This window comes from Tigriopus californicus, chromosome 1, assembly GCF_007210705.1.
Source record: "Tigriopus californicus strain San Diego chromosome 1, Tcal_SD_v2.1, whole genome shotgun sequence".
Lineage (NCBI taxonomy): Eukaryota > Metazoa > Arthropoda > Copepoda > Harpacticoida > Harpacticidae > Tigriopus > Tigriopus californicus.
In genome coordinates, this window is record NC_081440.1 from 4,215,700 (window position 1) to 4,229,275 (window position 13,576).

Sequence of the window (13,576 nt, forward strand, 5' to 3'; positions counted from 1 at the left end):
GTTGTCAAGGATAAGAAATCATTTTTTTTTTATTTCTATTGCGGACTTCCTTATTGCCACTGGAAGTGAAATCCCAGGCAGTTCAAAATAAAAAGAGCCGATAAATCTGATTTTGTTTTGAATTGGTAAAAAATATGACTTACCAAATAATTAAAGTCGGGAGATCAGGCTAGCCTTGAAATGAAGGGTTAATTTGAAATTTTGATCAAACACATGTCGAAGACTTTCTTAAATTCTTTTACAGGATCAACACCTACATATCAGGGATATTAATTCATTAAATATTAAATTTTCAACCACCTTGCAGAAGTAGTTGCAGAAAATAGCAGATAATCGTGCAAATAAGGTGGCAGAAAATGGCAAAAATATAAATCTTTTAACACCTTTAAGGCATATTTTTATCATATTGGGATACGTTTTCAATTCGTTTTCAAATCTGACTGAAGCCTTGACATGCTGGGACGGGGATTTTGCATTGATGCAAGACACTAATCAAGAAGTATCACTCAAGTCTGAAGGAGTCTGGATATTGCCAACACAACCGATCATGTACAGGGTTTTCATGAGGCTAATCAATTTTTAGTCAAAATTGTAATTGGACGTCTGACGGATTCAAATACCATTCCGATGTAAGTGAATAGATTTGCATTCGTTTTGACAACTAGTTAGATCTTATCGATAATACTTTTGCTGCGGTAAAGAAACACTCCCAGCATTTATGGGATTGCTCGAAGTTAAGTTAGTTTCAGGCTTGTTTGCTTTTATATGATGTATATTAGCTGGCTTGGATCATGCCAATATTTCCTGATTTAACTGACTATTTTTTTATTTCGGACAAGCATTTCAAGCACCGAAGGCTATTTTGGATCAACTTCCGCCATTTTTTGTCACTTTTTGCCATTTTCTGTCATGATAGGTGAGAAAATATTAAAAATTCCCTCTCAGTCGATTTTTGCCATTCCTCTGAACCGAAATAATTACCATAAGGAGTTGTGACGTCAGATATGTATAGTCTGAGAATATTCACTTTGCCTGTAAGTGAATGTTCAAAATTGTTGAAGTGCGACAATACTATTGAATGCCATGTTGGAACAATAGCATCAGAAATTATCAAACTTTTATAGTTTCCCTTTTATAATCTGTTCACACATAAGTAATGGAAATGCGAAATGTCGATAAATTTAGTATAACATTTCCAAGTCAAAGGATGATATTCTGTCAATAAATTACCTTACATCTTTGTTCTGAATCATAGTTGGCAAAAATGTTACCAACCGACAAAAATATGCCATTCCTTTGAGCTTACGGTTATCATATGGTATAGACATGGTAATGCTATCAAGTCTGCAAAATAATTCAAGAGTGAGAAGTATATTTTTCCAACGACTTTGGATTACATTTGCCACATTCATAACTACTGTGAAATCCGTTTGAGAAAACCCAGTAATAGTGGTATGCATTCAAACCAATCTTTAGAAGAGATTATTTTCATGAAAACCAATAATGTCGGATCAAGGAATTAAAAGGCAGGTGGTTGTGTTATTTGCTAAATGCCAATCAATGTCCGATGTTTGGTTACGATGGTTGGAGTGACTTAGCCCACAGTGAAGAATGTAAAAAAATGATGCTGGAGAAGGAGTGGCCAGGGCCCTTGGGAGGGGAGGGCAGGGTAGGAAACGTACCAAAAAGTTCAAGGCCACCGTGAGCAAAAATATCAAAAGCGATCCAAACATCCCGCTCACAAGCTTTGNCAATTTTTAGTCAAAATTGTAATTGGACGTCTGACGGATTCAAATACCATTCCGATGTAAGTGAATAGATTTGCATTCGTTTTGACTACTAGTTAAATCTTATCGATAATACTTTTGCTGCGGTAAAGAAACACATCCAGCATTTATGGCATTGCTCGAAGTTAAGTTAGTTTCAGGCTTGTTTGCTTTTACATGATGTATATTAGCTGGCTTGGATCATGCCAATATTTCCTGATTTAACTGACCATTTTTTTTATTTCGGACAAGCATTTCAAGCACCAGAGGCTATTTTGGATCAACTTCCGCCATTTTTGTCACTTTTTGCCATTTTCTGTCATGATAGGTTAGAAAATATTAAAAATTCCTTCTCAGTCGATTTTTGCCATTCCTCTGAACCGAAATAATTACCATAAGGAGTTGTGACGTCAGATATGTATAGTATCAGAATATTCACTTTGCCTGTAAGTGAATGTTCAAAATTGTTGAAGTGCAACAACACTTTTGAATGCCCTGTTGGAACAATAGCATCAGAAATTATCAAACTTTTATAGTTTCCCTTTTGTAATCTGTTCACACATAAGTAATGGAAATGCGAATTGTCGATAAATTTAGTATAACATTTCCAAGTCAAAGGATAATATTCTGTCAATAAATTACCTTACATCTTTGTTCTGAATCATAGTTGGCAAAAATGTTACCAACTGACAAAAATATGCCATTCCTTTGAGCTTACGGTTATCATATGGTATAGACATGGTAATGCTATCAAGTTGTCGTTTTGAACTGCTGGGAATTCCTTTCCCAGTAGCGGTAGGAAAGTCCGCAAAATAATTCAAGAGTGAGAAGTATATTTTTCAAACGACTTTTGATTAAATTTGCCGCATTCATAACTACTGTGAAATCCGTTTGAGAAAACCCAGTAATAGTGGTATGCATTCACACCAATCTTTAGAAGAGAATCATTTCATGAAAACCAATAATGTCGGATCAAGGAATTAAAAGGCAGGTGGTTGTGTGATTTGCTAAATGCCAATCATTGTCTGGGAAAAAATGATAGCTACAATGGTTGGACTGACTTAGCCCACAGTGAAGAATGTAAAAAAAATGATGCTGGAGAAGGAGTGGCCAGGGCCCTTGGGAGGGGAGGGCAGGGTAGGAAACGTACCAAAAAGTTCAAGGCCACCGTGAGCAAAAATATCAAAAGCGATCCAAACATCCCGCTCACAAGCTTTGCCAAATGAATGAATGTGGACTGCAAGACCATCTGGACGACAGTGCATGAAGATTTGGGACTCAAATCATTTGTCAGGACTACCAAGCATCTACCATAGGGCTCCTTAAAGCCCAGTAGGGTCCAAAGGTGCAAGAAAGTCTTCTGTTATATCAAGCCAAATGGCGAAAAGGTCACAAATTTCTCCGACACGAAAATTTTCACACTAGACGCCGTTAGGAATCGTCAAAATAATCGGTAGGTGGATAGGACACGAGAGGAAGTCCAAGGGTTTACTGTACCAAGCATCAAGCACAAGTGATGGTTCTTGGCAAAGAAGATGCCCGTCCATGTTTCAAAGTGGGTGAGAAAGCCCAAACCTGCGAGTTTTACAAGGTGCGGAGGTTCACAACTTTGGCATGGCTTAAGACTACTTACCCAGGAGGCAGCTATGTATGGAATCAGAATGGTGCAATAAGCCACACTACAAAGGAAAATCAAGATTCCTGTCGCTCCAACTTGGCCAACTTCTGGCCTGCTCACATGTGGCCCTCCTCAAGCCCAGACCTCAACCCGTTGGACTGTTGGACTATGTCATGTGGGTAGTTTTAGCATAGAGCATGGAGGTCTCAATTAAACTGGAGGTCTTTCCAATTGTCGTCGGATACCTCGGTAGGCTTTGATCTCATTAAGAAACGGGATGAAAACCGTGATTTAGGCCTTACCTTGGATCGGTTTTCACCCTAAATCCTTTCAACGAGGCTACTGCTGATCATTTCCTGCCATTACGCTCCAGTTTTCACTAATTGAACAATTTATAATTCAAGATTATTGAGATTGGAATTCAAGGAGTGTGCAATAGTTGGCTCTTTTTTGCTCACCAGTGGTTAAAACACTTTTCATTCACTGTCAAGTAGTGCTTGGATGTTTCTGGCAACCACTGACAACAAATATATTTTGGAATTTTGCACGAATTCCTCTCACTCGTAATTTTATTCACGCAAGTCAATTTTTTTGTTTGTCCATGTTGTATCACCCATTTAGCTTAACCTTAACTTGGACAACTGAAAATTGGAACCATAGAAAAAAGGGGTGACGAGAATTCTTCTAAATGCAACCTCCTTGAGCTATAGCGTAGAACTTGTCATGTTCCTCCCTATAATTTTCAATGTCTATGGTGAGTGAATCTGCGTGGCTTGGATAGGGTGACTAAGATTTTTTTTTTAATTTTTGGCCGGGAGGTTCAGTTCAATAGTTTCTAAATTTTCCGTCATGCGACAATTGGTGGCGTCAAATATGTCCAGTGTACCGCTGTTCATGGATAGAGGAAGCAAGCCCTAGAGAGTGTGATGAGAGCTGGCCAGGCGGACTCGAAATCAGAGCACATGGGTGACAGCTGGATGGCTGATAGGGTATGGTAGCTGATTTTTTAATGGGCTTGAGTAGCACCTGTTTATATTTACTGATTCAGCTGCAGTAAAAAACACAAAATACTCGATTTTTACTCTTCTTTGGCATTTGAGGCAAGGGGCTGCCACACCTCCCATTCAAATTTGGATGCTCTGAAGGCTACCATCAAGCAACATTAGCAATGGGACAATCTGTCCCCAACTCTATTTCAAATAGCTGCAAGGCTTCCGTCGGCGTGTTGAGGCCATCATTTCAGCTAAAAGGGACCACATTGAAAAATAAAAGCTGTTGGCCAATCGTTCACAAATGTAGTTTTTGGTATATTTTGATTGGACTCTTCTTTTTTTCTCCATGAAATATTATACGATCGCGTGAAAAGATCGGAAAAATTCACTTCCCAACTCTGTGATAATGATAATCAGAGCATAGAGGAAGCGACTCCAAGAGAGTGAGATGAGAGCGAGCCAGGCGGACTAGTTTTCAGAGCAAATGAATGTCAGCTGACCGGCTGCTAGGTATAGTTTCTGATTGTAGAGGCGCTGATCTCCATCAGGTAGAGTTGCACTGTCCACTAGTTACTGGTTCAGCTGCAGTAAAAAAAAACACAACAAACTCGATTTTTACTCTCCTATGTTACTTCTTCTATTATCAGGTTGTTACCTAGGTTTACCAATTAACATTTTCAATTTTGCTTGATATTGGACGCTGAATCGCCGAAATCTTTAAGTTAGCATCAACATTTAACCGTGACTTTTCTTACGTCAAACCAGGTTTGCCTCTTTGTTCAGATCTGTCATTTCCCGAAAATTGCAATGTAGGAGACCCTTTACTTTTGACGTTTTCTGGCATATTCGAAGTGAGAGGAATGGGCCATAGTTACTGGGGAGCGATTTATCTTCCCCTTTTAAAATTTGGAACAACATGAGCTAGTTTCAGAGAGGATGGAAACTTGCCCTGAACCAAGATGCGACGCAAACACCACACGAGATGTTTGTACAAACTAAAATACAGAATGATTCTAACTTACAAGAGTCAAGCGACTATAGCTCAAGTACATGGTCCCTGATATAAACTTAGGCCTTTCAACTGATAGCAAATGATCGTACTGTCAAATGAGAACTTAACCGTGGATTAAGAGATATATCGGCAGAGCGTTACCTCGTCAAATAAGTATTTTGGGCCTAGATAAAGGCTTCTGTTGTACAAAAAAGTAAAACTAAAAATAACTTATTATAATACAGACAGCCATCAACATGATTCACTTAACATGAATTGCTTCACATTCCTGACGACAACTGATTGTTGGCAGGTGAAGCCATTTCAACTACCATATGCACCCCAGACGCAATTATTTCATATTTAGAGATTCGGTGACTGCGCTAGAGTTCTTCTCTCATTGAAACAGATCGTCCAGTATCTCTCTCAATTTGCCTTATTTTCAGTTCATTATGAGGGGCTGATAATTGGTCATTTCCGCTCTGAACCTCGGCTCGAACAATCAACCGGTCCGACACGACATAATTGGAAAGAAACATAAAATGAAACTAGTCCCAGCAATACTGACTGAATGGAGCACAAACTGCTCTTTCACATACAGTAATTGTTCTACAGATATCGAATTTAACTAACTCCATTCATTTCTTACTCAACCCACACACAGGATGTGTGTTTTCGTGCAACAAGAAGGCCAAAACAGATTCAGAAAAGATTTCAGCCACCTATAACGCCCACTTCGGTCCAATCTACGCCTTGGAACGAAATCCTTGCTTTCCAAAGAACTTTCTCACCGTCGGGGATTGGTGTGCCAGAATATGGTCGGAAGACATCAAGGAAAGTTCAATTATGTGGACCAGGTAATCCCTCGAGAGTGAGGCCAAATTTGGCTGGGCTACTTACTCCTTTGACGCATGGGTGCACGTCGAAGGTTTCTTCTAGGTCGCGGTGTGCAGAGCCATCAAGCTAATCGCATTAATGCCTCGTTTCTCGTTTCTAGCTCGTACACCGAAAACCTCACGGACGGATGTTGGAGCCCCACAAGACCCTCGGTTTTCTTCACAACCCGCATGGATGGTTGCCTTGATTGCTGGGATATTCTTTATCAACAAAAGGCTCCTTTATTAAGCATTAAGGTAACTATACCTACAGTGGCAAACACGGTTGCCTTAGCCTTGTACTAGTCGGGTCAATTTGGATTGAAGGATGGATATTGAGAGTAGGTAAAATTGTGCATTGCTGGAAATTGACAATTGGAAGCTATATTGTGGGGCGTCACTTAGGTAGAACTAGATATGGCACAATCTTATTTTAATGGTAAGCAATTTTTAGGACTGGTTGACTAAAAAAGTAAAATCGATGCAATCACGATACTCTAAAAAAATCATTAAATGGCCATTTAGAGAATGGTTGTATTCAAGCTTGATTATCAGGATAAGGTTTGAAAGTGCGGTATAACATTAAAACAGCTGTCTGAATAAGACTTTAGGCTTCGCAATGATCAACTCAAAAGCAGAACGAGGGATGAAACGGTACTGGATGGTGACAAAGTAAAAAGAGGAGTCACCCCAAAAAGACAACTCTTTTCGCTGACAATATTTTACGCCTTGTTTAATTAATTACTGACCACCAAACCCTAGAATTTTCAAACAGGTCGTTTGAAATAATGAACTTGTCCAATGCGTTAAGTTGATTTGTATGCTTTTGACATCACGTAGCTATTCGTCGTCCAGGGAAACCTTTGTTCTCTGGCCACTTATGTGCAGTTTCCGTGTCATTTTCAACAATCTGACTCATTTCACGGCAAAGGAGGCATTATTACTCCGCCTTGGCCACTTGTAGCAATATTTCTTCTAAGTGTACAAAAAGAAGTCTACGTTCGTGGAAGAAAGGGGGACAGGTTTCTTTAGATGCATTAAGCTTTGTGATCGTTTGCAACACAGCGAAGAGTACTGTACTTGTATGACGTTTGGAACGTGATGTGGAAGAACGAACGGACACACCTGATATGCAAAATGATTCTCCTCTCTGTACAAAAGTTAGGCCTGAAAATGCCCTTGGTACCAAGGTACCGCTAAAAATGCTTTCTCTGTGTCTCCTCCTCACTTAAATCTGTTCCATCTCAGCTAATTTTGGCTGCACTCAATACGCCGAGCAACGAGCTGAATAAAGTCCATCAGAGCCCTCCTGAAACATTCATCCTAATGTATTCACCTAGGTAACCGACGACCCATTGCACACTCTCTCCGTTCACGAATCGGGAGTGCTCGTGGCAACTGGGTGTGAAGGTGGAAATGTCAACCTTTTGGAACTCACCGACGGACTTGCATCCGCTAATCGCAACGACAAAGCTGCCGTGACAGCGGTAAGCCACAACACATTGATCAGGACTCAACGTTCGATCCTGTAAACAGGGAGGCTCCTTGGAATTCAGATGTTTGAACGCGAAACGCGCCGAGAGAAGATTCTTGAAGCCAGGAATAAGGAATTAAGGCTCAAAGAGAAGACAAAAGGGATCTTGGGACTGGGAGGAGGAGGCGGTGGTGGTGGAGGAGGCGGAGGAGGAAGTGGAACGAGCGGTGGATCAGGATCGTCAAGTGGACACGGAAAGCCTGGAGGAGGAGGAAGTGGTGCTTTCGGTAAAATGGCTTTGTCGGCCTTGAAAGGCTCTAAACCTGAAGTGCCAGAGGAGAAAAAAGAAGAGGAGGAAGATCCAATTGCAAAGGCCGAACGAGAGTTCTTCGAAATCATCAACAAGGTAAATAAAGAAAATCCTGTAGACTCTTTCTTTTGAACTGAATGAAGACTTCAAGAACGGATGGACAAGAAGACATGTTTGATCATATTATCATTCCAGGAAAAAGAGGCTCGCCTCGAACGGAGACGACAGAAAGAGCAAGAGCACACTTAATTACTTGTTCGTATCTACGATTGGGATTACAACATGAATAAATTACTTCAATGACCATGTTGCACAAGCTGAGCGCTCCAAGCGCTTTCTTCCCCCGACTACGTTTGAGGCAATCGCCGACCTGGCTTCTGATGTGATGTGTCTACTTACCCGGAAAATGAGGGGGAAAATGTGCTCAATGAAGACCTAAGTTTCTGAGATTCAGAAGGAGCAGCTGAACAAACATCATTTCAAGGCATGAATCCTAACGTGAGCATGTTGTTGATTAGGCAGAAGCAAATTGGGTAGTTTATTGTTTATTGTGCATGCCACTCAGACCACCCAGCAAGTTTGATTGTTTTGTACTGATATGTTTGATTAGGATTGGCAAAATTGCGAGATCGAATTTCCCTTGAAATATCGAGTACATTTGTTGGAAAGCTGAAGTAGAATGATTTCTTCAAATCCATTTTTACCACCAGATTTTTTATTTTTTACTTGCTTCACACGCAATCAGTTGGGAGGGTGTGTCAATTCCACACAAAAAAGCGGAATCAAATGGGAAACAGATCAATGACCCCACAACACCCAAGTGGTTTCACATCATGACCCTCAGCCTTGGATAATTTCCACACAGTCCAATCGCACGAACAGACTAGCATGTTAATTATAATCTCTTATCTAACAGCACCCATTCCAGACATGACAGACATCCTGTGAGAGGTCTCGAAAAAAAAAAATTAAAGCTAGAAGGGCAAACAAAATGGAACCCGGTACACATCTTCTCGACTCGGCAACGATTTTCAAGTCATTTTCCTCCTTTCAGCGCTGAACTTTTCAAAACCACACGCACCTTAAGCATGACATAAACGCACGAACAACTAAGTGTAATCATTTGGCTTATTTATGGTTCTTTTGCACTTGAAACCTTTGCAAAATTCTGGTCTCAAGCTCAAGCTCCTTCAAATCACTTGTTCATGAAGGAACCCTTTTGTGGTGAGCGGTATTCGTTCAATCCGTGAGGCCCTTCACCAAAGAAGGAGGAAAACGGCTGGAAAAGACACGAGGGCGGGCGAGAGAGAGAGAGAGAGAGAGAGAGAGGAAGGCAATCCTCGTGGGCCAAAAAGAGTTGGAATTTGAGGCAAATGCATTACAGCCGCTGGAGATCGGAGACGAAGGTGGACGGTGCACCGCAACAGCAGTTACAGGAATATTAGCGGCAGTAGAGCATGAGAAGGCAATGCACAGAAAAGGTAAATGCATTTAAGAGCCATAAAGCAGTCACAGAAATAACCCACCCTTCGGGAACAAGTTCTAGCTAGTGTCGACGCTTTTCCTCCTTCAGCTTAGTCAAAATTTGTCCACTGAAGACATTGACATTTAGTCTTGTCTGGAGCACGCAGAGTTGAAGACAACCATTAATTATACAGAACTCATCGTTAACAGCTTGAGGGCAATAAACGCTTAGTCAGGTTGGATGGCTGGTATTCTTGTAAATTAGGGACGGATTTCATATTCTGAAAATTTGTATTTAATGCAGTTCAGTAATGTATTTAATGAACTTATCTTGGAGGCTTTGCGAGCTATGGAACAAAATTAAGGTGCCCTGTTTATGAAAATAATAATTGACTGGATAATGGTTTAATCCGTGAACATCAACCTCCCAGTATAAAATTGAAAAGTGTGGTCTTGCTATCCAAGCCAAACAGATTCACTAGTGAGAAATCCTAAATTGTGGGGCGACGAGTGCTTTGCTATAGGTACTAGTAACGACTAGTACGTAAAGAATATCGTGCCATATCATCTCTTATTTCTCTACCCTTCATTTTATTTAGATTTTAACTTGCGTCTTTAGCTTTTCATTTTTAAAACCATTACTCCTCTATCATCATTTCTCGCTGCATCGAGTGGTTTCACAATAAACACAATAAGCAAATGTTCTTGAAACTTAGGATATACTAACACAATTATCATGGTATATCACACCCCACCCGTATGTGATTAATAGGTTAAGTCTGTGGTACATTACATTCGGTCATGAACCTTCAAAAAACTACCTCCTTAAACAATACCCAAGTTTGGACACATCGGAGGAAATGACTGGCTCGCTTTTGAGTTTTGTTTGGACACTCTGGTTTGTTTACATAATGAGATTGGTCGAATTCGATACAGGGAACTCAACCTCGTTGATCTTTGGATTTAGAGTCTCCAGGCTTAGCTAGGTCGACCTAAGGCACCAGCAAAGCCATGAAACTGAGTTTTTTTGGCCCAAAGGAACCAAACGAAAAAGATGAAACCCACCCTGTTCCAATTTGAAGCTTCGAGTTTCGAGAGAAAGTGAAACTGTTTAATAGCTTTAAAATCATCATCATTGTTACTAACACAAAAATTAAAAACACCAAATTAAATTACAGTGTAATGGATGGGTGCTTATACTACAAGAAAAGTGTGTTTTGAAGGTTTGGATCTAGCTCTTTTTCAGCTTGTTGTGGTTTCGTTCCAGATCTTTGAACTCCAAACAGGTACTCCTGACTGTGCATTAAGCTTTTTATGGTCAAAACCATTTGATTACCACGCTTGGACTCCCCAACCCTTTTCACAGGTCTCCCTGTCGTAACAAGCATTGTGAACCACAAAGTGTTAAACCAAAAGTTGAAGGGCACGATCTTTTTTGTAGTTTAAAGAAAGACCAAAAGTGTAAATAATACAAATAGTACTTGTTGTACACGGTGGTACCCACTGCACTTAATGACATTTTTATTAAATGTCAAGACATCTAGTTGCGTTTTTCATTGTTGAAGCAATGCAAGGACCAACTTTAGTAATCAATGCATCATGAAAAGTAGCTCTGATAAATATATTAATCCACTGAAAATCTATTAGAAGAAAGGATTTTTGAAAACGCAATCATAGATGTTTGGAGTATCCTTAGATACGTTTTCAATTGAAATATCATAAGTCATGGCTCTCCTAGTGTATCAAAAGGTATTGAAAAAGGTATCATTTTCAGCAGAAGTTGGTCGCTGGGCTGGGCAAAATCCCAACTAAATAAAAAGCGATTTTTATGGAAGAGAAACAATAAATTCTCAGATAATTTCTATGACATCTTGAAAAATAAACATTTTCAAACAACCTCATCTATATCGTACAATTGATTAAATGTGGTCGAGCGGTCTTCTCTCCTGGAATTGCGAGTTCAAACCCCACTGCCGGAAGTAAACCTATTACCATACATTTGCATATCAGAATCTTGACTTTTTGGTGTAGTGGACCTCCCCAAATGTGGTAGCTACTCTTTACTTCTTGGTTTAGGCAAGCTTCGATACCAGTAAACAAACGTCCATACCAGAAACATGGGCAATGCCTCCAGAAAACAAAGATACCTGCCAGGACTTGCCTAAATGCCCCCATACGTTCCATTTTACGCAACATCAATATTCAACATCATATTTTCAACAATATTCAACATCATATTTTCAAATTCACTTTCGAGTAGTACTTAAAAACCGTTCAGGTAATAATTTGCTAGTATACGAAAATCAAAACCACATAACGTCATGATCGTAAAACTCAAGGAAAACAGCGGCAAATGTATGAAAAATCGGAAAACCAAATTGAAGCTTTTTATCATACCCAAACTTTAACTATGCCTGGTAGTGCCAATCAAAAGATGTTGAGATGAATGAAGCTGGACTAAATGTTGAGTTTCGTCTAACAGTAATTCCTAGTTTGCTTGCACCCTCTTATTTCATACAAACAGGAGTTCCGTGCTAAACCACAGTGAGCCTCTTCACAGCCAGGTCCATTGAGCAATGTTTGTTTGCTCGAGTAGTAAGAATGGATCGTCAAGGGCAATGCTATATCATACAAATGAACGGCAAGGCGGTAAGGCGTTTGTCGTGCGCCATCTATAATTCTTTGCTTGCATGCGGACGAAAAATTGGAAGAAACCCTAGACGTGTTTCGCGGCAAGAGGCGAAAAGAAGTTGAGCTAAGCCAAGTCATTCGACGACATGGGCATTCATTATCCAGGTTGATGACTACCTTCAAGAAACACCGGAGGGAAGGTATGCTTCGATGTTGAACAACTTTCCAAAAATCCGTGTGACTACGGGTTGGAATGAACGTGGGTAAGGGGGGAGGGGGAGGGAGCCTGATTTGTTTTTTTCTTTTTGCCAAAGCCACGAGATTTCAAAGACTGTACTTGCGTCATAGATAAGTGGTGAAGAATAAGTCAAGGACAAATTCAGAGCGGAAGTTGAGTTACAGGCGAATCAGCTTATTTCCATGGGATCGGTTACATTTGCTAACTATATTCGTATCATTGCCGGAATGTTTATTATTGACTTAAGGTTATAATCTGAAGTACTGATGAGATATGTGGTATTACCCAAAGAAGTATGAGAGCAGTATTGAAATCAAAAGCATAACACAATGTGTCAGATATCTGTTTTTCATAACTGATTCAGCTTACTTGTCAATATGTTAGGTTCCCTCCTACTTATAGTGTGCTAAAGTATGCTTTGGCTAAATTATATCTTGCCAATCTGTATATGGAAAAGAGGGCTCGGGGTGAATCCCTCGCCTTCACAAAAACACGGTTCTAGTTTGTTTTTCCTTCGCCACAAAAACATTGAAATGGATTATTGTCCCGAAGACCAGACAGAAACGGTAAGGGTGGTAGAAAAAACCTTTACTTCAGATTACCATCGAATATACTATGCCAGGAAGCTTCAAACCAATAACACAGGAAACACGAGCATATTTCGCAAGTTTGTTTCCAATTTTTTGACTAAGGCCATAATTTACATGGAAATATACCCAAATCCTCGTTTAATGTACCGTACCACCGCCTTGGCCGTACAGCAGTTCAAACCAATAACACAGGAAACACGAGCATATTTCGCAAGTTTGTTTCCAATTTTTTGACTAAGGCCATAATTTACATGGAAATATACCCAAATCCTCGTTTAAAAAGCGCATCCAAATTGGAGGCATATTAATGATGATGATGATACACATTTGCCTTAGCAGGCCATGTGTTCCCCGGCTTTTTGCCAAATTTCTCAGTGGCGGATGAAGCTATTGGCAAAGCAAATAAATTCAGGATTTTAAACATCTTTTGCGCGATGATTATATTCTAAAATCAACAAACCAGAACGGATCAGCCACCTGGTATAGCAAGGTTATAGTGTGGAATAGGAGTGATTTCCAAAGACAATATGTTACTCAAACATAGTGATTTGACTCAGCCCATTAATTGAGGACATAATTTTGATACTTAAGGGCCCTTATTTGCAGCGTCAGACAGCCCAAACTCTC

The 13,576-nt window shown here is 40.0% G+C and overlaps 1 protein-coding gene across 1 annotated transcript in view; it reads left to right on the top strand.

Annotated features, from left to right (window-relative positions):
- Positions 1–8,330, top strand: part of LOC131880856 (dynein intermediate chain 3, ciliary-like) — a 50,544-nt gene extending 42,214 nt beyond the window's left edge. Inside the window, exons 8-12 of the mRNA XM_059227575.1 lie at positions 6,032–6,224; positions 6,365–6,500; positions 7,583–7,729; positions 7,799–8,122; positions 8,222–8,330. Of these exons, the coding sequence (XP_059083558.1) occupies positions 6,032–6,224; positions 6,365–6,500; positions 7,583–7,729; positions 7,799–8,122; positions 8,222–8,275 (854 nt within the window). The 3' untranslated portion in view covers positions 8,276–8,330. The remainder of the gene's footprint in view (positions 1–6,031; positions 6,225–6,364; positions 6,501–7,582; positions 7,730–7,798; positions 8,123–8,221) is intronic.
- Positions 8,331–13,576: the final 5,246 nt, after the last annotated feature.